This window comes from Ambystoma mexicanum, chromosome 2p (genome assembly GCF_040938575.1).
Source record: "Ambystoma mexicanum isolate Mex_15411 chromosome 2p, UKY_AmexF1_1, whole genome shotgun sequence".
Classification (NCBI taxonomy): Eukaryota; Metazoa; Chordata; class Amphibia; order Caudata; family Ambystomatidae; genus Ambystoma; species Ambystoma mexicanum.
In genome coordinates, this window is record NC_090923.1 from 1,450,000,370 (window position 1) to 1,450,026,453 (window position 26,084).

The 26,084-nt window shown below is 46.3% G+C and overlaps 1 protein-coding gene across 1 annotated transcript in view; it reads right to left on the bottom strand.

The window, feature by feature from the left end:
* IQCA1L (IQ motif containing with AAA domain 1 like) overlaps positions 1 to 26,084 on the bottom strand; it is a 1,109,403-nt gene that overhangs the window by 517,572 nt on the left and 565,747 nt on the right. The window contains exon 6 of the mRNA XM_069646014.1: positions 15,975 to 16,180. Within this exon, the coding sequence (XP_069502115.1) occupies positions 15,975 to 16,180 (206 nt within the window). The remainder of the gene's footprint in view (positions 1 to 15,974; positions 16,181 to 26,084) is intronic.

Consider the following 26,084-nt stretch of genomic DNA (forward strand, 5'->3'; position numbering starts at 1 on the left):
TGCAAGTGATTGGGGGTGTGTATTGTGTGTAAGAGGGGACGTGGTGATGGGGTTGGTGGGGAGTGGGAGCAGGCTAGCAGGGAACATAGTTCCACTACTTCTTTTCGTACACTTCAACCACTGATAATGGCCCACTTGAGGGCTAGGGCTTCTAGTTCTACCACAGAGTAATTTTGTTCACATGGGAACAACTTGCGGCTGGTGTATATAATGGGGTGTTCAAGTCCATCGCAAATTTGGGACAGAACGGCTCCTAACCCTGTAAGAGATGCTTCCATCTGTAACACAAACCCTTTTGAGAATTCGACTACCTTTAGGATTGGGTTTTGCCATAATGTCTGCTTTAAGGTGTTATAGCATATCTCATCATCATTGTTTCACTTAAGTTTCTGGAATTTAGCATTTTTAAGTTTATCTGTCAGCCGGGCCGTTTTATCTGAAAAGTTAGGGATAAATCTACGGTAATATCCTATTAGACCAAGGAAAGCCCTAAGATCTCTTTTGGTCTTGGGAGTTGGAGTATCCAAGACAGCTTTTACCTTTTCATGTTGGGACTGTACATTCCTACTCCCTATGAAAAAGTCAAGGTATTTTTCATGGCTGATTGGGGCAATCTGCATTTAGCTGGATTAGCAGTTAGGCCAGCATTCCTGAGGACTTTCATGATGGTATAAAGATGGAAGAGATGGTCCTCCCAGTTTTGCTATAAATGACAATATCGTCAATGTAAGCTCCTCAGAAATCAGAATAGGGCTGCAGGATGTCATCCATGAGACATTGGAAAGTAGCTGGTGCACCAAATAGGCTGAATAGGGGGACTTCAAACTGGAATAATCCTAAAGGCATTGAAAACACAGTTTTTTCCTTATCTAACCTATATACAGGGACTTGCCAGTACTCCTTGGTTAAATCTAAGGTGGATAGATAGGTGGCTGTTCCGAGTTTATCAATTAAGTCATCGATACATGGCATGGGATAGGTATTGAAGTCGGATATGGCGTTCACTTGACGGTAGTGTATGCAGCATCTCCAGGAACGGTCAGGTTTAGTAACCAACATGATAGGAGAGGACCATGGACTTGAGGAGGGCTCAATGATATTGGCCTTCAACATTTTGTTGACTTCCTCGACCACTATCTGTTTACGTGCCTCTGGTGGACGATAGGGTTTTAGATGAACCACTTTACCATTAGGAGTTTGAATATAATGGTATGTACCTTTTACTCTTCCTGGTTTTTCTGAGAATACATCAGGGAATGAGACCATATCTTCTTGTTGTTGGATAGATAACTTGGAAGGAATTATGTCAAAGTGATCTATATCTTCCAGAACCAGGCAGACTAGTAGTTTGGCATGGGTGGCTGATGGGTTCTCCTTGCCCTCTTCGAAGAGGTTGATGTGGTGTAAGTGGACTTTCTGTTTTCAGTCTGGTTGGGCTATTTTATACATGCACGTTCCCCTTCATTCTATTATCTCGAAAGGTCTGTGCCACTTAGAAACAAGTTTGTTCTCTAAGGTGGGTAAGAGGACTAGTATTTTCTGTCCAACAGAAAAAGATCTTAAATTAACTTTTTTAATCATAATTAGCCTTCTGTTGGCTCTGGGACTTTCCCCATATGAGTACAAACTAAGTCCCGAACCAACTTCATGTGTTCTTGTATACTAGTGGCGGTTTGTGATATTGGAATGGAAGCCTCCACTCGTTCTTCTCAGGTTTTCTGGAGCATGTCCAGGACGTCTCGAGGTACTCTTCCATAGAGTAGCTCAAAGGGAGAGAAACCCATGGGAGCTTTGGCGGGGGGGGTTTCCTCGTGCCAAATAGTGCCCATGGGATAATTTGATCCCAGTCTTTCCCGTCCTTGTATTCCAATTTCCGTAGAATTCGTTTCAAGGTCTTATTGAATCTTTCTACTAGACCATGAGTTTGAGGATGGTACACCGAAGTTCGCAAGGTGGTAATGTGTAGTAGCTCTTTGATTTCAGCCATAAGCGTACTCATAAAATTCGAACCTTGATCTGTTGGTATTTCTTTGGGAAAACTGACCCTAGAAAAATATGGTAGAAGATGTTTTAGGATATGCTGAGTGGTATTATTTCGCATCAGGAATGTCTCTGGATATCAGGTTGCATAATCTATGATCACCAGGACATACTTGTGCCCAATTTAGATGCTTCTAGAGGTCCTATTGTTAGGAAAGATTTCAATGTATGGGTAATTGTCTCTCCAGTTGTGAACCCCCCCAACTTTTTGCTTTCGTCTTACCATCTAGCCTGACTTTTACCTGTGGAGCCCAGCCTTCTGCTGTACTTTGCTGGGCTTTTGCTCATTTTGTTGTGGAGAAACTGACATGCCCTTCAGACTGTCAGTACTGGGAGACTTTGTTTCCCTTAGTCTTTCACTTTGTTGCTAGTTCTTAGCAACATTTTATCAGTGCACAATGTACCTTCCAGTACAGTGCGCTGGGGTCTCTTTCTCTCGTTTGTAATGCCCTAGAAACCCTCAAAGGATTTTTGGTGAATGTACATGTGTGTCCAGAACAGAGCTGGTGGCAGCAGTTACTTTAAAAACATGTTTGACTCTTTTCTATGGTCCAAGCCGTGTTTACTGCTGTTACGCTCACCTGGCTCCCACAGGGGCGTCGATCTGAACTGGACAGCTGCGGCCTCGGGCGGAGCTAATGGAATACTTCCTGGTAGGTTTATTTGCATAGGGTTACTCGATGACACAGGAGTTGGATTCCCCCGGGGAACTTTGCAGTAGTTGCCTAGCAAGGTCATCAGTTCGCTCCTTTGACAAAATCAGTTCTCTCCTAAGAGCATTGGTTCCTTGACGGGCGGAATGCATTTCAGCCCTCAGTTCCCCTAGTAATTGGGCCAATTGGTCAGTTTGTGAGGTATCCATAACGCCCGGGTGGGAATTTGTGGGTAGGCTTTGCGTTCTGTTACGCTCACCTGGCTCCCACAGGGGTGTCGATCTGAACTGGACAGCTGCGGCCTCCACCAATGTGACGCGTAGGGACAAGATGACAGAGTGGACTGGCACACCTAGCTTCGTTTGCTTGGCCCGTAGGAATATTCTTCTGCAAATGGAGAAAGGGAATTAACCACCCGTGGAGTTGAGCGTTAACCCTCCCCCACTCCCGCTGTTCTCCCCACTGACCACCTTTGATGTCCCCTCTTATAGTCTCACCTGATGGTTTGGAAAGATGAGCTCTCCATCCTGCATTGAGCGCAGGGGCGCGTTGATAACCAGTTGCTTCACTGGCTCGAAGGAATTGGTGAGTTCCAGAACAATATTGACTCTGAGATTCCCGGCAAGACGCCGTAAGTATGTAGTTCGCAAGAGTTCAAATGTCTGACTTTCACTCTTGTCCGATTCCTTGCAGGTTGCAGCTTGACCCTAGCAAAGAGTTCCTCGTGGCAACCGGTAATATTCAGGTAAGGATTTGTATTATCCAACACAGTTCAATAAAATAATGTCAATATGTAACCTGTTGCTTTCTCCCTTATTCAGGCGCTGAGAGAAAATATGAAGTCTCGGGGAATAATGCCTCTGGCGGTAAAATCAGGTAAGTCTATTGTGGTGAGGAGGTTTCCCCTTGTTTGTCCCTTTGTTTCACCTTGCTGTCCTTTTGTTTTCCCTTAGGGGCCGGGGTTCGGCGAGGATGCAGTGGAAGCTGCGCCGACCCGTGAAGAGGAATAGTACCCCCGGTGGTAAAATCAGGTAAGTCTATGGGGGGTAACTAATATTGCCTCTGTGTATTCCCTTGGCTCACCTTGCTTTTCTTGTCTTCCCCTTAGGTGCAGGAGTGCGGCGGGAGCATGCAGAAGGATGTGGTGGAATGTGAAAATGCTGCGAAGACCGGTGAGTTCAGCGCGGCGCTGCTGCAGGCGAGGCCACGCGCATAAAATAACTTCTTTCTTCCAGCTCGAAGGCGCGATGGATTGGGAATTCAGGTAAGGATCAAAGGTATTGCTCTTGTTCTAACCTTTTCTCCTTCTCTCCCCTTTTTCTAGGAGCTCCGGACTCGAGGCGGGCGTGGCAGAAGACTGGATGCAGACTTGCAGGCACGGTGAGCGTTACGCTGCTGGATGCAGAATAACGCGAAGCGTGTGCTGCTCTTCGGGCGTGGTTTAAATAGCCTCCAAAGTAGTCCCAGCTAAGTATTCCTCCCCAGCCCCACCCGAGTAAAAAATAGTCCCTTAGGTTAAGTAGTCCCTTCCAAGCCTCCTTTGGCTTGGAGTTCTTGCAGCATGGTCTGCATCAGGTGAGTTTGCAGCATGGTCTGCATCAGGTAAGTTTTAATCTACGAGCCTGGTGCCTATGGTGCCAGGACTGACTCTCCATATGAGCCTGGCGCCATAGGCGCCAGGACTGCACCCAAATAGCCCCTAGCAGGGGTTGTTGGGTTTGCTTAGTATAACTTGATGCCTGCTTCCGGGGTTGCTGGACTTGGTCTGGGTCCCCGGGGGTAGGCATCATGACAACTGCATTTGGCCCAGTGCAGTGGCCAGTGCCTAAAATGGCCATGCCACAAGGTCCTTTGTTCAGTTCTTTGGCCATTTTGTCCCTGTGCCTTCCCCAGGTTGAGCAGAACCGGGAAATTCCTTATTTGGTCATGCAGACCCCCGCCCAAACCGAAGCTTTAGTGGGCTTCTGCATGCCTTGTGAGTGTGCGCCCAGGATGTGGGCTGGAGCTGTCTATTTCCAATACACATCCTGGGTGCCAGGATGCCTGATGTGCTGGGATGACTGGGACCACCGTGGTCAGTGGTTGGTCCACGTCTGGGATGTTGAATGTGAGCAAATCTCTTCGTTTTGGTGCTAAGGAGTTTCTGGATAAGAGAAGGCACTCTAAACCTATTCCAGGTTGATCTTCCGAGTTCACACCGAACTTAGTAAAGGAGCCAAATATCCTGAACCGAAGAAACAGATCTGTCGAACCGCTGGAAGGTTTGGCACCCTGACCCTGCTGTTGTCCCATCTGAGCCCCTGTTTTTCATCAATCATAGAAGGCCTGCAAGGACGCTTCGACCCGTTGGAGTAGTGGAACTAACTACTCTTGGCACCACCTGCTTAACCTGCAAATAAGCCTCAGCCTCTTTGGAAGTGTTCCTAGACTGCCCAGTGAACTGACCAGCTCGTATGGGACCTTTGCCCTGGAAACGCTGCCGTCTTGAGTTTTGACTTGAGCCTTTGAGAACCGTAAACTCTTGGTAGAAGGCACTCTCCTGCCGAGTTTTGTACACATAGCATTCCTAGGTCTGGAATTAGTAGAGTCCGCCTGAATCCGAGCCTACCCGGTTCTGGTGTCGCCCCGGTGTGAGGTCTTGAAAGGAGGCGAACCGTGCTGGGCCAAAAGCCTTGACTAGACGGAAGGTCTTGATAAACCATACCAGCTGCTGCCGGTGAGTGAAATGGGAGACCGGCTTGTGTTGACATATGAAAAGGACATTAACAATGGAAGCGCTCTTTGGGTTGTCGAGAAACCGCAAGCAAAAGCACAGCGTGGCAAGAATGAAGAATTCCAAGATTGTGCGTATCAGAAAAGCCGAGAAAAGAAATCTGAAGCACTTGAGAGTGTAACCGAGAGAGGAAGCGAATAGTCAAAGTGGTCATATGAGTGTAAAGTCAAGGGTACAAGCCACTTTTGTAAAGTCGAAACTCTTTGACAAAAGGTGAAACGAAGTATAAAGCTAACCTAAGGAATTATTAGCCCTGTGATGCTAACTAAGAACTGTAGATACCAGAAGGCCTCGGGAGAGGAGGCCGGTATAAACCTTTGAACTGTATCCAGTATTGGATACATGTCTTTATATCGAAATCTTACATAAAGAATGATTTTATATGGAAAACTTTATAACAAACAATGTTATAGTGAATGCATTTTTTGTTGTTCTGGTGGGTCCCCCCAAAACTCCCATTTCCGTCCCCTAAAAACCACCCCAACCGATTCCCAAAAATATTTAACCCTTTACCCCACCCCTAAATGCATTCACTATAACATTTTTCAATATAAAATATTTGATATATGTTCTTCCTATAAAAATATATCCGATATAACCACTGTATACCTCCAGTATTGTGGGTTTCGTGTAGGACGGCAGCCATGAGAAAGAGAAGCCTGTTTGTTGAAAGTAAAAGCACTTGCTACAATATAACATAGTGACCCGGCGAGACACGACCACCTATCGGAAGTCTCTGTATTGAAATGGCAAGTATTTTGAAGTGAAAATGTGAAAGATTGCAAAGTAAGTGTGATGGTAGCGGTTTGAAGGCTTGCGCCCGATCGAGGAAAGCCAGAACTGCCTAGAGAGGAAGGTCTGAGCCCAGAGGAGTGGGACCTGACTGAGTCAGTGAAAGTGAACCAAATATTTGTTTAAAAAGACATTAAGAGCTCCTGAGTGTTATAAGCTAGTAGACCTGGTAAAGTTAACGGAACTGGGATTTCAAGGCTACAGATAACCCGACGGCGGGATGTCAAATGAAAGCAAGGGAAAGTGAATCCCGCATTTTGATAAATTGACTAAAAGGTGGTGTAAAGACAAAGGTGAACCCAACGAAAAGGTAACACGAAAAAGCTGCAGAAGAGGGTAATCCTGCATGGTGAGAGCTTGGGAAAAGTCTTGTGATACCAAGCAAAGGAAATTGATTCGAGGGATTCTGCCTTTTCTGAAAAAACTGCTTCCTGATGCCTATAGACTCAAGGGGTGCTCACAGTCATGCCACTGTTCCGCCTTGTCCAGTGATGTAATGTGGGGAACGGAGTGCACTATTCCAGCAGTCCTGAACTACCGAAACCCTTTTGGACATTTCAGTTTGCACTACACTCTTTTGTTATACAGATCACTGTCCCACACCCTTTTGTTATATAGAGTAAGGATTTGGCAATACGTTTATAAGCAAAGGCCATTTTATTTTGACACACCACTAGGACAGCGTTTTCTTGACTTTGATGGTCGTAGCTTGCTCCCATCTTAGATTTAGGTTTAGATTAGGTGTTTTTCTCACCCATATACTGTTCAATTAACACCCTTCGATTGTACTCCTTGTGTCTGTCGTATTTCTGATAACCATGCCTTCCTTACAGGTGGTGCTAAACCACCACCTACAAGACAAACTATTGCATTAGAGTACAGCTATAGAGAAATGTCACACGGAACACAAAGCTTGTATGTGTGACTGCACACAGACATGCTGATCCCTTCCTGCTGCTTCGTGCCCAAAACGCATCCTCCTGGGATCTGTTTGAGCTAGATTGTATCAATCCTTACCATCACACTTTATGCCCAAAGTGCCTGCCAGTGTCTTTTCAGTCTTGAGAGTTAATGACCTAACTGCAGCTGTCTCAACTGGTGTGATAATAATGTCTTAACAAGGTCTGCCTTCAGCCTATCGATTTATAAACACTATGCGTGTCCTTCATTGAAGTCTTGTTAAAAACTAGCATTGGCAAATTCAACAGTGTTGGCTTGCATATAAGTATTATAAGCGTTAGCCATTTGCCAGGTACAGCTAGTCTATGCCCAGGTACTTGCATCATTTTGTCATGCACATACTCCTTTTTGTTTGAATTGGAGATGCTCTGGGTGCCGCGACGTTCGTTATTCTTTCTTGCCTGTGCTAACGGCAGTCTAACTCTTCACCGACCTGTTGGGTGTCGGTGTAGCTGTTAGATTCAGAAGACTTGGACTGGAGCACCAGCTACCTGTTGCGAACAAGTTAGTGTCAGCCCAAGACTAATGTAAAAGTTACATTGTGTAGCTGTTAATCTGTTCGCCTTCGATTAAAATCCCAAACGCCCCCTATTATTCCCTACCATTTCTAATATTTGGAAAGACAGTTTACCTACCCAGTATACGATCAGAGAAAATAACACTTGTCGTCTGAGAATAAGGCTACAGTAATCGGTAAGCAGGGCATGTACTACTTTGTTTTGTGGGATCAGATGGGCTGTTGTGAAGGGTAAATGGCAAGGAGAAACAGCTTGTGATACTAGAAAGAAGAAATTCGTGCAGAGCCTATTGATTAAGTGCCTTAGGCTGTACATGAATCTGGCCAAATATGATTTTGCAATATACAAGCTAATACGAGACTGGCAAGATGGGAAGAACACTCCAGAGCACGCTCTGAGATACTGAACTGAAATAGGAATGTTGTGCAGGATCATGACTGTATCAACTTGTTTGTTTAGGCATTCCTTATCGAACTTGTTGCAAACAGATTTCAGGGTGGGTCTATACTGGGTACAGGAGTTTCTAACAGGACGTAATGCTGGGTCTATATAATGAAGTGAACATGTGCAAATCATGCTGGATCAGGGTATCAAAGAGCTATTTAGCTCCTGCGTCTAGCCTAGGAGGGAGAAATTGCATATGAGGAGGAACAGAAAGCTTGTAGGTGTTGTTTGGTTATTTGCCCATTCATTGACTGCCCATGGCCATCCTAATCCCTGTGGTCCTTCCCACCCAGTTCCTGCCCCTCCCCGCCTAAAACAACTCCTCATGGGAACTGTTTTAGCTCACTTACCATCAAACTTCGAACTGAAAGTGCCTGACAGTGTTTTTTCAAAGCAGTTTTCTGAGAGCTAATGACTTAATTAGAGTTGTAAACGTGCTACTGGTGTAATAAACATTTCTTAACCAGGTCTGGCTTCTGCCACTTGATTTATAAGCACTATGCGTGCCCTTCACTGAAGTCTTGTTAAAAACAAGCATTGGCAAAGCCAACCGTTTTGGCTTGTGTATAAGTATAGGCATTTGCAGGCACTTTTATTAGATGCCCAGATACTGTGAGAAACCTAAAGGTGTCTCACCCGCTTGTCCCTGGGGATCTGTCATCCAGGTGGCCAGGAAACGGCAATCGCTTTTGGATCCAGTTCCTGGGGTTGGACCAGTGCAGGAGGATCACCTGGATGAGGGGTCTTCAGGAGGAAGTGGGACACAGGAGGTTGAAACGCGGTATCCCCTTCCTTATAACACATTTTCCCCATCCTACCAGATAGGATACCTAGGAATTCAAACCCCCCTCACTCCCTTTACCGACACAAACACTTTCTCACGGACAGTTCATCTTGAGCAACAGCGGACTAACACTAGAGCCGTATACATGAAATGTCCCAACACTATGGTTAGGCAAGGTCAGGCAATTACAGATCATTACACACACCTGACTTCCATCACACTTCCCCACACGGATAAAAGGAGGAGCACAAAAGCACACTCTGAGCAAGGCGAAATACATGAGAAAACAGCAGTTCCAAGATGGCAGTTTAACGCAAGGAGAAAGACGGCAAGACCAGAGAGGGTTACAAGGAGGGAAGTACTCTTCACCTGTAAAGACCATTACTTTCAAGAGCATTGGAAAGTAAGAAACCAAAGACCAGGAAACTAAGGCTGATATAACCTGCACAGTGTGTCAGAGGAACCCGGGGCTCTCCTGCGTCGATAACCAAGGCAGGGAGGAGTGATTGCTGGTACTGTCCTTGGCTCCTACAACAAAGCGGCATCAGAAAAGACAGCACAGCCAGTGAGTCGGAGAGACTGATACCAAACCAGCTTGTGTTTTGAACCAAGGATGCAAGCAGCAACATTGTTGAAAGAGAACAGTGTGTGAGGCATTTGGGATGAGCAACGCAAATACAATTGGAAGCCAAAGGAAGTAGTTGAACTTTATAATTGAACTTTGGGAGGCAAGAAAAGATACCATACACAGAGTGGTCCGGCGCCACGTGGCTGCTCATTGGAAAATCTCTGTTAGGTATCCACATGATGCTGAGTGTGAGAGAGAGAATTATTGAGATTTAAGTGGTCATGCAACGGGTCAAGCTAAACCCTGTGCACATTCAAAGGTTTTCGATAGTTTAATGTACGTCACAATTGGTCCAAGTCTGGCTGAGGGAGACTAATTGAATGAAAGAAAGGGATCTAAGCCCGGCAGAGGGAGATCCAAGAGTCACCTGAAAAATAATTCTCTGAACCTTGTTTTAAAAGGGATCTGAGCCCAGAAAAGGGGATCCAACATTGAACATTTATTTTGAAAAGGATCTGAGCCCAGCCATTGGGTATCCGGGGTGAACACCCACATTGAATACTAGAAAAAGGCAAAGAACGTTTGTGTGTTGTTTTTGGTACAGCAGGCCCTCTGCGTCAAGAGACTTGAAAGAAGTAGAGACTTGCACACAGAAGGTCCTGAACTGGGAAAATGCAACTGTATCCTCATGCCACAGAAGCCAGAGTGTGAGCTTTGCTCGAGTGACCCGGCTTGACACATGCTGAAAATGTGGGGAAAGGAGGCCAACGGCCTGAGCATCCTGACATATTATTTTGTGAACACTTCGTTCTTTTTCATTAACATTACCCCACATTATTTGTAAATTAGTGGTAAGGAATGGCAATAGTTTTTTTTAGTATAGGTCCTTTTATTTTGACAAGACTCCACTGGGACTGTATTATTATTATTTGATGGTCGCAGCTTCCTCCCATCTGTAGTTTTAGGGTTAGCTAGGCGTTTATCACACCCTTGAAAAAATTCAATAAACACCCTTGAACTGTGATCACTTGTGTGTGTCTTACTATTGCCACCATGCTTTCCTTACAGTGCTTGCACCACTTTTTCACCTGCTGCCATTGATGGGCAGTCAATACCACTACGGCAGTGCCTGGCAAGGGCCTTTCCCATGCCTACTCAAAAAGCCTAAACTGTTGGCATTGCCAATACTTGTTTTGTCAGTATCATAGTTTGAATGGCCGGTGCCACAGCCCAAAAATACACAACACTATTTAACTTGTGTCACAATTACCCATTTTGCGGCAAAATGTACACAGTCCATCACCCGGGAAATGGGATAGAACTTAAAGTGTTCTCTAAACACAAGCTCAAAAGAAAAGATAATATCCTCGAAATCTGATTTCTTAACTATACTTAGATGGTGTTGCAAAGGTAGCGGGCGCCCCTCTCTCGAAAGAAAAGACTTGATAACCTGTTCAATGGTTATTAACCACTTGAGAGTTCGCAGCCACTGCTTTTACTCACTGTGCCTTTCACAGATGGGAAATATCCATTTGCATATCAGTCTTTGTCCTGCCCAGGGGCAGTCCAGCACCGAAATGCAATGGCAATTCCAACCTGAACGAGAGTACCACCAGCAACCCCATACACGTGTTTCACCCTTGTTGGGGATCATCAGTGAGGTGAAGCTGATGCCTCTCTAAGCACAGTGAGAGAGAGACCACGTCTGGTTGCCCCCAGGAGACCTAGGGTTACCAATCCCAGGTTCCTTGAAAAATAGTTTTGCAAAGGTAGCGGGCGCCCCTCTCTCGAAAGAACAGACTTGATAACCTGTTCAGTGGTTATTAACCACTTGAGAGTTCGCAGACACTGCTTTTACTCACTGTGCCTTTCACAACCTGAACGAGAGTACCACCAGCAACCCCATACACGTGTTTCACCCTTGTTGGGGATCATCAGTGAGGTGAAGCTGATGCCTCTCTAAGCACAGTGAGAGGGAGACCACGTCTGGTTGCCCCCAGGAGACCCAGGGTTACCAATCCCAGGTTCCTTGAAAAATAGTTTTGCAAAGGTAGCGGGCGCCCCTCTCTCGAAAGAACAGACTTGATAACCTGTTCAGTGGTTATTAACCACTTGAGAGTTCGCAGCCACTGCTTTTACTCACTGTGCCTTTCACAGATGGGAAATATCCATTTGCATATCAGTCTTTGTCCTGCCCAGGGGCAGTCCAGCACCGAAATGCAATGGCAATTCCAACCTGAACGAGAGTACCACCAGCAACCCCATACACGTGTTTCACCCTTGTTGGGGATCATCAGTGAGGTGAAGCTGATGCCTCTCTAAGCACAGTGAGAGGGAGGCCACGTCTGGTTGCCCCCAGGAGACCTAGGGTTACCAATCCCAGGTTCCTTGAAAATTAGTTTTGCAAAGGTAGCGGGCGCCTCTCTCTCGAAAGAACAGACTTGATAACCTGTTCAGTGGTTATTAACCACTTGAGAGTTTGCAGCCACTGCTTTTACTCACTGTGCCTTTCACAGATGGGACTGATGGGATATCAGTCTTTGTCCTGCCCAGGGGCAGTCCAGCACCGAAATGCAATGGCAATCAAGTCTGTTCTTTCGAGAGAGGGGCGCCACTGTGCTTAGAGAGGCATCAGCTTCACCTCACTGATGATCCCCAACAAGGGTGAAACACGTGTATGGGGTTGCTGGTGGTACTCTCGTTCAGGTTGGAATTGCCATTGCATTTCGGTGCTGGACTGCCCCTGGGCAGGACAAAGACTGATATGCAAATGGATATTTCCCATCTGTGAAAGGCACAGTGAATTAAAAACAGTGGCTGCGAACTCTCAAGTGGTTAATAACCACTGAACAGGTTATCAAGTCTGTTCTTTCGAGAGAGGGGCGCCCGCTACCTTTGCAAAACTATTTTTCAAGGAACCTGGGATTGGTAACCCTAGGTCTCCTGGGGGCAACCAGACGTGGTCTCCCTCTCACTGTGCTTAGAGAGGCATCAGCTTCACCTCACTGATGATCCCCAACAAGGGTGAAACACGTGTATGGGGTTGCTGGTGGTACTCTCGTTCAGGTTGGAATTGCCATTGCATTTCGGTGCTGGACTGCCCCTGGGCAGGACAAAGACTGATATGCAAATGGATATTTCCCATCTGTGAAAGGCACAGTGAGTAAAAGCAGTGGCTGCGAACTCTCAAGTGGTTAATAACCACTGAACAGGTTATCAAGTCTGTTCTTTCGAGAGAGGGGCGCCCGCTACCTTTGCAAAACTATTTTTCAAGGAACCTGGGATTGGCAACCCTAGGTCTCCTGGGGGCAACCAGACGTGGTCTCCCTCTCACTGTGCTTAGAGAGGCATCAGCTTCACCTCACTGATGATCCCCAACAAGGGTGAAACACGTGTATGGGGTTGCTGGTGGTACTCTCGTTCAGGTTGGAATTGCCATTGCATTTCGGTGCTGGACTGCCCCTGGGCAGGACAAAGACTGATATGCAAATGGATATATTTCCCATCTGTGAAAGGCACAGTGAGTAAAAGCAGTGGCTGCGAACTCTCAAGTGGTTAATAACCACTGAACAGGTTATCAGGCCTTGTTCTGTCGAGAGAGGGGCGCCCGCTACCTTTGCAAAACAAAAAAAAATACTTAGATGGTGTCCTATGCGTCTTACATGTCGAACTGGTCCCTCTGGTGGTCGCATTTTCAAAGCATTTCTCTGCAACTACTTGAGCAAACAGGAAAAGTGACAGAAAAGAATCAGAATTTGGCCTCGATGTGGGGGAGGGGGACAATGTGGATTTCAGGTTGCCATCATAGTTATTAGAGACTATGACATTTCTTTTATTTGATAAAAACAAGTTACCATTTCAAAACCTGACTACCTGACTGGCAGTATCAGGCAGCGCATTTGAATCTATTACAGTCAAAATAGCTATTGCATTTCCCTGCAGGTATCCTCTGCAATGATATATGCATTTACTCCATGCAGAGAAATGTGTAGGTGTTTTCATCCGGATAACGTATGCAGTCATTCAACTCAGCGAAGTGCGCAACTGCTGTGTTCATGGTTAGATCGCAATACATACTGTAATGTGTGCTGGTATTTTGTGTGTGATGTGTGCAGGTACTGCAAGCAGTCACTTGTGCAGGTATTGCATGCAATCAAGGGTGTAAGTAATCCCTCTCCACGCAATGACATGCACCAATAGTCTGTGCAGTACATCCGCAGGCATCACATGCTACAATACATACATATTGTAAGGAAGACATGGTATCAACAGTAAGACAGACACAAGTGACCACAGTTCAAGGGCGTTTATTAAACTTCAATTGGATTTTAGAAACACCTATCTAAACCTAAATCTAAAGATGGGAGCAAGCTACAACCATCAAATAAAAGATAAAGCAGTCCTAATGGTGTCTTGTCAAAATAAAAGGGCCTATAAAAATAAACCTATTGCCAATCCTTACCTCTAAAAAACAAATAGTGTGGGAAACAATGTTAAGCGAAAGAATAAATTGTTCATGAAATGATATGTCAAGATATTCAAGCCATTGGCTTCTCTTGCACACGGCACAGGGCAAGGCGGCGCACTTGAGTTTAGTACAGTCTCTGGCTTTTCTAGCACGAGGGTGCAGTTCAAAACTTTAACATCATGGCCTTCTGTGCCAATGCTCTTTGCCATTCAAAGTCTCTTCTTCCTGAGGGTCTGATGCAACAAACAATAAAGTTCCTTTCCTTTGAGGTTTTCACAATTACTTTTCTTAGGTGATTTACTATTCACCTTTGACCCCCATTCGCCATGCTCAGATCCACATTAACACAATGTTCTCAGGGTTTTCACGTATCCAATTTCTCTGGTGATTCACGATTCACCCTGCATCCCCCTCCTCCGGGCTCAGATCCGTTTTAACACAAAATCTGCAATCAGTCTCCCTCCGCCGGTCTCGGACCAATCATCGACTTTAACACAAATTTGCTGTATCACAAAGCTTTCAATTGATCTCCCTCTGCTGGGCTCGAACCAACTTTATCTAATTTGCCATCAACCTCCTTTACTGTATCAACATCAAAGACTATCGACTGTGCACAGAATTTTGCTTGACCCGTCGCAGGACCACTTTGATTCACAATTCTTTGCCACTCTTTCACTTTTGTTAACTCTCAGTTGGATACCTTACAGAGACCTTTCGAATGAGCACACAGGCGCTGCCGGACCATTCTGTCAAAGGTATTGTATATTAGTTTCAAAGTTCAGTCACTCATCTGCTGTTCAACTTCCCTCGCGCTGGTTATCACATGCATTTCATACACTGTTTTCTCCAGCGCTCACCATACAGTGTTGCCGCTTGCAACCTTGGCTTCAACACAGACCAATCTGGTATCGTTCTCCCCAACTAACCGGCTGTGTTGATCTCACTGATGGCTGCTTTATTGTTGGAGCCAAGGACAGTACCAGGGCAGCTTGCAATTCTCCCCGCCTTCATTATCGAGGTACACACAATATAGGATTCTTGAGCCAGGTTTCCTTGTCTTACACTTTCTTTTCTTGAGGCTTCATGAAAGTAACGGTTCCTTGTCGAAAAGGTCAAGGGAACTTCCCTCCTTGCGATCCCCTTCTGTTTAGCTGTCTTTCTCCTCCTATTAAAGTGCCATCTTGGAACTGCTGTTTCCTTGTGTGCTTTGCCTCGCTCAAAGTGTGTTCTCGTGCTCTGCCGTTTATCCGTGTGGGGAAGTGTAATGGAAGTCAGGTGTGTGTGATGGTCAGTAATTGCCTGACCTTGCCTGAGCATTGTATTGGGACATGTCAGGTATACGGCTCAGGTGTTAGTCCGTTTTCTCTGATAGCAAGCTGTCTGTGCGAAAGTGTTCATGTTGTGAAAGGGGGGGTTGAGTTCCTAACTATCCTGCCTGGTATCCAGTGTCCCACTTACACTCCCCAAAGACCCCTCATCCAGGTGATCCTCCCACACTGGTCCAACCCCAGGAATTTAATCCAAAAGCGATGGCCGTGTCCTGGTCACCTGGATGACAGATCCCTGGGGACTAGTAGGTGAGACACCTTCTGGTTTCACACAATGTCCTGTGCAATGACGTGCATAGACATTCCTGCAATGATATGGTTAGTATTCTATGCAGCAATCCAGTCACAAGATGACTCTATGGACCCATGTCCAACAGGGCAGCACATTTTCTGTTAATTGCTGTCCATTTTCAAATAATTATCAGGTGGTTTACTCCAGTTAGTTAAACTTAAGAAACATACTATGCAGAATACACCGCTTTGGAAAATGGAAACCCAGGACTGGGAATGTGCCGACACAGTATCATGTGGCTACCCAATGTATGCCGGCTTGCCAAGCAGTGATGTGTTCAATTATTTAATGCAGTAAACTAAGTGGAAATTCTCTCTCCATTCAGTGAGTTGTGCAGGTTTTTCCGGTACTCACTGGCACTCGATGAACCACTGGCGGATTTGGTCTTTCATTTGCTCCTTCATGTCTGGCCCCTCGACCTCGAGCATTTTGTTCTTGATGTTGACTAAGGCCTCCTGGTACTGCAACTCATATTCCTCTCGCTTCTCCCTCCGCAGGTCCTCATTCAGTTCGAAGCGAATGATAGTAGGTGTTTTTCCGTCAAATTGAGGATCCTGGGACTAAAGCAGACAGAGAAACGTAGGGTTACAGAGATACAATGTTTACTGGGAGCAACAAAGAGTGACACCCTCTAGGTGTGCAACAAAAAAGAAGGAGGGCTTGTCACAACGATCTTGGGAAAACACCATCAAACATGTAAATGCATATTAAGAGATCAGGTCTTTATTTGGAATTCACAGAAATTAGACAAGGAAAAACAAGGGAAACAACTTCACTTACTGACAGAGAAGGACATAAACTAAAAAAACTCAACGGATGCATCTCCCTGTCAATTATCCCCTTCCCCAAAAGATGTCTGACTAATCTAGACATGGCCTCTAAGTAAGTCTCTGATCAGGATGGTGTGTTATAAAAATATTTTCCCCCAGGATTCTTCTCATGGATAAGGAATAAGTTACTTACCTGTAACTTCTGTTCTCCAGCATTGGTATCGTTCATAGATTTGCATACTGTTTGAATACTGTCCCTGACAGGCTGGGACTCCTCTGTTTGTTTACCTTTACATTTTAGACTGCTTGTTACTCTATTGTACATTTTAGACTGCTTGTTACTCTATTGATATTGATATTTTATTCCTATGGCACTCGTACACAAGTGTTTTAGAGGGTGACAAGGCAAGGGATGGGAACAGGGGAGAACAAAACAACGATCTTACTAGGCCCAGTGACATTGAGAACACGGAGGTACTTGGAAGGGGGGAGAAGTGGACAGTGCGGAGCAAAGGAGAAACAGATAAATAATAATAAATAAATAAATAATAAAGGTAACAAACAGTGGTAGTGCAGCCAGCAAGTGGCAAGTGCTGGGTTTAAGGCAGGAGACAGGGTAGCTGTGATAGGTGCAGGAAGAAAAAGGGGGGGGGACTGTATGGGTACAGATACAGACCCCAGTGAAAGGGGTGGCCTGGAGTCAGTGCGTTGGGTGGCAGGGTGAGCAGGTACCTGGGCCCGGAGGACAGAGGGTGGCCAGGCGCACAGTGCCAAGAGAGAACAGATCAGCAGGGGAAAAGGGGAGCAAATGCAGAAGCAAAGAGGAAGGTCTTGGTGTGCTTCCGGAACGGGAGATGGTTCTCCTCAGGTTTTAGAGTGTCAGGGAGGCTGTTCCAGAGGGAGGCCCCAATCGAAGACAGAGATCTACCCCCAGCTCGTTTCTTTGACAAACGACGGACCCTGAGGGAGTTAGAGGTAGGGGAGTGAAGATTAGAATCATTTTGGGTCTTAGGGAGGGTTGCATGTGAATCTATGAAAGATAGCAATGCTGGAGAACAGGAGTTACAGGTAAGTAACTTATTCATTCTCCATCATTGGATCTTTCAAACATTCACATTCTGTTTGAATAAGATTATAAAGCAGTACATACATAAACAACCACAAGGGCAGAAGTACAGCTCAACTGAAGGAAACAACTGAAGGAAACAACTCACCACAGAAACACGCTCCTCACCCAAACAGGTTGCATAGCGCTGCCTGGCCAAACCTTGTGAAGGTATGGACAGGCCTCCACGTGGCTGCCCTGCAAATATCCAGCAACACCTGGATGGGAAAGCTGTAGTAGCAGCCACAGCTCTCGTGGAGTGTGCTCTAGGCCTGCCTGGAAGAAGCCTGCTATCTAGCCAATGACAGTATGAAATACATGCCGACAACCATCTTGCGATAGAAGACTTTGAAAAGGCGTTGCCCTTGCCAGAAGGATCAAAAGCCGTGAACAATTGTGATGATTTGTTATAGTCCTTAATGCAAGCCACATCGAACTTTAGGACTCTGACCACATCCGGAGAAAGCAAGGAGCGTTCAGCAGGAGATGAAGTAGAACCAACCAACAGAGGCAAAACCATTGGTTTAGTAGGACGAAATGAAGACTGAACCTGTGGCATGAACGAAGGCTTTGTGCAAAGGACAACCTTGATTGATGAAACGTCAAGTATGGAGGCTTACATGAAAGAGCCTGGATTACGCTGACTCGCCTAGCAGAAGCAATGGCAACGAGGAATGTGGTTTTCCAGAACAAAAACCTCAAAGAGGCTTTGTGTAAAGGTTTGAAAGGAGGACCCATTAGCTTGAAGAGAACCATGTTCAACTACCAGGCTGGAGCATGAGCTCGGACACGAGGAAAGGAGCAAACGGGTCCTGTAAAAGCGGTCAGGGGACTATTAGCAGCCTCCCGATGTACAGGCAAGGGGAACTAGGCCCTGGAAATCCCCTGCACCAAGAACTGAAGACCCAGCCATAGAGCAAAGTTCAACTGTCTTGATTACGCATTCAAATGACAGACATTGCAGCATGAACATCGTAACATTCTCCACACTCAGTCTCAGTGTCTAGGCGGTTGTCAGCTGGTTTCGTTCCCTACTAACATCACAAAATGCAGTTACATCCCAAAAACCTAACGTGCATTGTGCCATTCCAACTGCTTCAATCCACGCCAGACCCGGATGGGAGAATGCTAGTGGTACGGGGTATGTTGGAGAATAGGGAGGTCAACATCCTGAACACATATGCTCCCAATCAAGACACAGCGGCCTATTATAGGGCCCTATATGATACAATTAGCCCCTTAATGGGAAGCGCTACCATCTGGGGAGGCGACTTCAACTATACAATAGATCCCAAGATGGACAGGTCTAATAAGAAACTTGAGAGACCCACCCCTGCGGCGAAGGCACTAACGGCCCTACTGCGGGATTTTGATCAAGATGACATTTGGAGGCTGCTGCACCCGGGGGACAGGCAGTACTCGCACTACTCGGCCCCCCATAACTTATACACTAGACTGGACTACATGTTTGTGTCCTCGGGAATAGCCGGGGAAATGACCGGTTCGGAATACAAGGCCAGAGTGCTTTCGGACCACTCCCCCTTGGTGGTGGAGTGGAGGCATCGGCCCCGAGGCCTTGCAGGATTCGGGATTTCGAGAGGACCTAAGGGAGGCCATAACTGAATATTTTGTTATTAACACTGGCAGTGTGCAGTCGGAGGGCACCATATGTGAGGCGTTCAAAGTGGTAGTGCGGGGCATGGCCATATCTAAGTCTAGCGGGCTCCAAGGGGGCATAGAGCGGGAGCTACAGGAAACAGAGTGGGAGCTCAAAGAGATAATACAGATGGGGGTACCTCACAAGAAGATGCGGCGAGGGTGGCCCTACTCCAGCAGGCTAGCAGCGGGCATTGGGACAGGCTCTGCAAGTTAAATTATAAAAAGTATATCGAGAGGCAACATGCAGGAGGAGATAAACCGGGCAGGTTGCTAGCGCGGCTATACAAGAACGAAACGCCGCGCTCAGTGATCAGGGAGAAAAAAGAACGAAGATGGCCAGACCTGGGATACTCAAGAAGGAGTCAATGAGGGATTTCTCAGATTCTACAGGCGCTTATATGAGGACACGTTGGAGGGGACGGGGCTAGAGACCCAGGAAACCCTGGAGGATATAGGACTGCCCAAGCTTAGTGACAAGGAGCGGGAGGAACTAGACGCCCAAATCACTCTTGAAGAACTAGAGGTGGTGGTACAGCACCTACCCACGTGTAAGACCCCAGGGTCACATGGGCTCCCGAGTGAATTGTATAAAAACACACAAGCAGGAGGTGCTCCCCCGCTGCTCGCCATGTTAAACAAGGCGTATGAACAATGGAAGTTGCCGATGTCCCTTAGGGAGGCAGTAATAATCCCACTCTTGAAACCAGGCAAACCAGGATCGGACTGCGGATCTTACTGACCCCTGTCCATGCTTAACCAAGATAGTAAGATCCTTACTGCTGTGTTAGCAAACAGGCTTAAACGCATCATAGGGAAACTGGTCCATACCGATCAAACAGGGTATGTACCAGGAAGGAATATAACGGACAACCATAGGAGACTCCAACACATAACTGAGCAAAGGGAAAAAGACCAGAGCGAAATGGCGATAGTTTCGTTGGACGCAATTAAGGCGTTTGATTCGGTGAGGTGGCCGTGGCTGCTGGCGGCGCTGAGGGAGTATGGCATGGGGCCAGGGTACCTGAGGTGGGTTAAAATGATTTATAGCTCCCCAATCGCCAGGGTTAAAACTGGCGCCATGATCTCGGACAAATGGCAGCTCAGCGGGGGCACGAGACAGGGTTGCCCCTGGTCGCCCATGTTGTACATCCTTGCTCTGGAACCGCTGGCAATCTGCCTCAGACAACAGTATGGGGAGATTGGCATCCCCACAAAGGGAGGGACGCACCTTACTTCGCTGTATGCAGATGACATCCTGTTATATCTGCGCTTGCCAGAGGAAAACTTGCAATTTGTCCCGGAGGTGATGGAACATTATGCCACCCTCTCGGGCATAGCGGTGAACCCCAGGAAATCGAGTGTGTTCCCCTTGGGAAGATATAGAAGGGTCCCAGTGGAAAACCTGCCGGTCCTGCCGATACCCTGGCAGACCAGGACCTTTATGTATGTAGGCATCGATATATACCACTCGGTTGAGGATGAACACAAACACAACACGGAGCGGGCAGTTGCAGGCATTAAGAACAGTATGGGGTTCTGGTCTACGCTCCCTTTGAGCGTTATACAAAAATTAGACTATTGACTACCCCACTCAAAGTCCAAACAGGTTAGGCTTGGTGGTATATGTTATCTACTTATTTTGTAATTGATGCCTTCCAGATTGGTACCACATTAACAATTTTCAAAAATTCATTTTTTTGCAACAGTTATCAACAAATGCCGCATGCTATTGAGACAATACATGGAACCATATCGCTTACACACCCTCAAGAGTGAACACTAAAAATCATCAATCATAAATGAGTCCATATCAATTTATTATTAAGACAAATTTAGAAAAGTTAAAAAAGAGAGAAAGCAGAACATACAGATATATGTCACAAATCAATGCTGCATGGTCGACTTAATCTAATCCTAAAAACAGAGTCAACTATAGGGGTTAGTTGGATTAATGAAAACTGACTTATATCAATGAGGCAGTATTTAGATACAAGACTTCAAACAGTTGGTAAGTCTTTTGTCAAGTGTCGACATGTTTCGGCCCTTCTGGAGATTAAGGCACTACTACTAACCGGAGTCTAAAAAGAGAAGCACAAATCCAGGTACGCAACTCTCGGGAGAGCAGAGACTGAACCGGTACATCAAAAACAGCCTGGGAGGAACAGGATATTTCACCTGTATCCCGGGGATACCATTTGTCTGAATCTAGAGGAGACAATAAGGCCAAGTACTTGCAATAATCAGGTCACCCGTCTGTCTCAGCCTCGACATACCAAGGAGGTGGTAAAGTATTAATCACCCGCTTTCCTTGCCAGAAATCAATGTGCAGGAATACTAACTAGCAGATCTTATCTTCTTGTTGACAATACCAAAAGACTGTCCTGAAGAAAGCGGCCGTAACAAACATGTGCCGCTGAAACCGGTAGACAGTAATTGCTACAAGTTATAGATACCAATCTACTCTCTATATATGAGCAATCTTTTACCACCCTCCACTAGTAGCAGTAATAATAAGACCTAGGAGAACGCAAAGTGTTCTCGTATTGTCTTTGGTCTTTGATGTTGGATTGAAACACAATCTCTGAGTTCTTTGAACCTGGATTTGTGCTTCTCTTTTTAGACTCCGGTGTACGAGGTCCACACACAATCCCTGAGTCATTAAAAACTTTTTACACAACCCAGTGGATGTCTGTGCACCTCAGTGTTCAAGCACCTTTTTTATTTCTGGTATTTGTCTCTTCCTATGCATACACATAGTGGAAGAGAGTGGTTGAATGGCATGATTTATACAAGGCTGAATGTCTTATAACATCTAGAAGTAGATAGTGTTTCTTTTTATACTGTCCCTTTTTTGTAGGCGATACACCAGCGCTACACAGGGACAGACGAGGGTAAAAGGAAGGGACAAATTAGAATTCAATTCTATCCCTTTCTGTCCTCCTACACAGCCTTGTCACTGTGGGTGGTATAACCCACAGTAGTACTTCATCTTCTTGAAAAATAACTCTGCCCTCAACCACGGTGGTTTTATCCAAATAACAGGCCGCTGACCTGGTTTTGGAAAACAGACTTTGTTTGGGTTTCTTTCACTCAACTTATACCACCGTTGGAAATTGCCCCAGATTTCCGTGTTACACAGTCGACTAAGCAAGGGCAATTCCCAGATAACCATATGTTCTGCCCCCCTATATCTTGTTGAACCCCCAAGGCGGGTCCCAACAGGGACTCTGCACAGGAGATGTGAGAGCATGATGAGATATTATGGGCGGCATGGCAATAGGGGCTCGAGGTAAAGTGGAGGGAGGGGAAGGACTGTAATGTTTGATGTATGACTATATCGCAACAGACTTGAATGTAAATGTCCTCTAAGTTGTATTGTTTGGTGTGTTGGTTATAAAAATATATATATTTTTTTAAAAACCTAATGTGCAACGTGATAGGTTAGTAAGATGAGCGAAATACACTTTTCTATAGGTGTTAGTGCTCCTATTGGGTAACCATATCTGGTGGCCCCTCCTGAGACCACATCAAAAAGCATCAAATACAAAGTTACACATTAGTGAAAGGTGGTTGGCTGATGCAACGTTGTATAAACTCATCTGAGCAGGTGAATAGGAATTGGACAGACAGGGTCTTCTCAGCATTGGAGCCTTGGACAAGTACCAGGCCAAGTGCAACACTGAAGGTAGTGGGAATGTCTCTGAAGGTGTTGTGTGTTACCAATAAGTTACCTTCCCTGATCGCCTGTGCCGAGAAATAGGACATTTGTCTTTGAACCTGTGCTGCATTTGTATCTCCCTATATTCAGTCCGGTGGGAACAGCAATCTCTCGAGTGGATAGGCATTGTCCACCATGTTCAGGTCACGTGTGTAAGGGCCACGAAATGGCTCTCCTCTGTCTGTAATTGTGAGGATGTTATGCTTTGGCTTCTGCTTATCTAGGAACGTTCCTTCTCCCTGTGCCCTTGGCGTTTGGTGCACAGTGACTCTATCAGCTTCAGCTGGATCAGTCTATCAGCTTTCTCTGTGTCTCGAATTCTCAAATCTTCTCCCATTCCCTCCAATGTACATATATTGTCCATCTTTATTTGCATGACTGTCCCTGTTAGTTGCATTAAGCTTCAGCAAGCTGTCCATACATATTCTTATGCATCTTGCAGTTTCATGCTCAGCTGGAGTATATGTGTGTGTCAGTCCTCTAGCTATGTAGGTCATAAGCATATCCTTCATGTCTATCTGCAATAAACTAAAATGTCTGTGTAGCTGTGTGCATGGATGCATATGTGCTTCATGTCTAACACAGCTATGTCTTTATGCCAGTTGTGATGTCATCGGCTCTGTGTGACTGCTGTCAGTCGATTTGCTCTATAATTGCAGGCTTGTCTCTTCTATAACATTATCAGGATATGGTCTGAATGGCTGTCTGAGTGAATAACGTCTCTCACACCCGTGATACAGCATCGATGAAAGGGAGGAAGGGGGCACAAGCGATGTACATCTCTCGTTTCTCAGTCGACGGACTGTGAGTGGGATAGGTGTAACAAGGGCGATGTTTAGATCCCCCTGTTCAGTCCCTTGAGGAATTCTTTGACTAGTCTGTGAGACCATAGAGAAGGCACACCTGGAGCACGTGTACAACGTGAAATGGCAGCCAAATGCACTATGATGGAAAAGTGAGCAAACTAGATTTGGCCAAAGGCCGGAGGCACAGCAAGACTTCCAGCACCTGTACGTGAAAAGGGCTGCAACGTTGACGTACACACTTGATAGGGAAGCGTCTCCACTTGCTCTTGTAGCAAAACAGAGTAGATGGCTCCCAGGCCATGGCTAAGAAATCTTGGTAGTCTGGAGGCAGAGGTACATTCCCAAACTCTCGGGATGTAGGAGCCAAGCCGTCAAGGTGAGGGATGCTGGATCGTGGTGTAGAATGGACACAGCATCCATGGAGAGAAGGTTGAACATAGGAGGCAACCTGATGGGAGGAGCCCCTGAGAGAGGAAGGAGATTTGAGTACCTGATTTGTCGTTACCAGGCTGGGGGTATTAGGATCATTAGGCACTGCTGTTTATGTGCGCTACGTCCTGGGGCACTAGCAGGATCAGAGGAAAGGCGGCGAGGAGCTGTCATGATGCCTACCCCCGGGGACCCAGACCACGTCCAGCAACCCCAGAAGCAGGCATCAAGATATCCTAAGCAAGCCCAACAACCCCTGCTAGGGGCTATTTGGGCCAGTCCTGGCGCCTATGGCGCCAGGCTCATATGGAGAGTCAGTCCTGGCGCCGTAGGCGCCAGGCTCATAGATTAAAACTTACCTGATGCAGACCATGCTGCAAACTTACCTGATGCAGACCATGCTGCAAGAGCTCCATGCCAAAAGAGGCTTGGAAGGGACTACTTTACTTAGGGACTATTTTTTACTCGGGCGGGGCTGGGGAGGAATACTTACCTGTGACTACTTTGGAGGCTATTTAAACCACACCTGAAGAGCAGCACACGCTTCGCGTTATTCTGCATCCAGCAGTGTAACGCTCACCATGCCTGCAAGTTTACATCCAGCCTTCTGCCACGCCCGCCTCGAGTTTGGAGCTCCTAGAAAAAGGGAGAAAGAAGGAGAAAAGGTTAGATCAAGAGCAATACCTTTAATCCTTACCTGAATTCCCGATCCATCGCGCCTTCGAGCTGGAAGAAAGAAGTTATTTTATGCGCGTCGCCTCGCCTGCTGCAGCGCCTCGCTGAACTCACCGGCCTTCGCAGCATCTTCACATTCCACCGCATCCTCCTGCATGTTCCCGCCGCACTCCGGCACCTAAGGAGAAGACAAGAACAGCAAGGTGAGCCAAGGGAATACACAGAGGAATATTAGTTTCCCCCCCATAGACTTACCTGATTTTACCACCGGGGGTACTATTCCTCTTCACGGTTCTGCGCAGCTTCCACTGCATCTTTGCGGAACCCCGGCCCCTAAGGGGAAACAAAAGGACAGCAAGGTGAAACAAAGGGACTAACAAGGGGAACCCTCCTCACCACAATAGACTTACCTGATTTTATCGCCGGAGGTATTATTCCCCAAGATTTCATACTTTCTCTCAGCGCCTGAATAAGGGAGAAAGCAACAGGTTACTTATTGACATTATTTTATCGAACTGTGTTGGAAAATACAAATCCTTACCAGAATACTACCGGTTGCCACGAGGAACTCTTCATTAGGGTCAAGCTGCAGCCTGCAAGGAATCGGACAAGAGTGAAAGTCAGGCATTTGAACTCTTACGAACTTTATACTTACGGCGTCTTGCCAGGAATCTCGGAGTCAATATTGTTCTGGAACTCACCAATTCCTTCGAGCCAGTGAAGCAACTGGTTATCAACGTGCCCCTGCGCTCAATGCAGGATGGAGAGCTCATCTTTTCAAACCATCAGGTGAGACTATAAGAGGGGACATCAAAGGCGATCTGTGGGGAGAACAGCGGGGGTGGGGGGATTTACGCTCAACTCTACGGGTAGTTAATTCCCTTTCTCCATTTGCAGAAGAATATTCCTACTGGCCAAGCAAACGAAGCTAGATGGGCCCGTCCAGTCCGTCATCTCGGCCCTATGCGTCACATTGGTGGAGACCGCAGCTGTCCAGTTCCGATCGACGCCTCTGTGGGAGCCAGGTGAGCCTAACAGGAACATTCCATCCCACAGGAAGGAGAAAGCATCTCCCAGACTCCCTGTCTGTTAGAATCTGCTTGCACTTCTTGTTCAATGCAGTCACAAAGAGGTCTAATTCTTGAAATCCCCACCTGGAGAAGATGCCGAGAACCTAGACCTGTAGAAGTTCCCACTCGTGGCAGTATCAGAGTTGCCTGCTGAGGGAATCCGCCACTGTATTGTAGATACCTGGTAGGTGAAAGGGAATCAGGAAGATATTGTGTGTCAGAGACCACGACC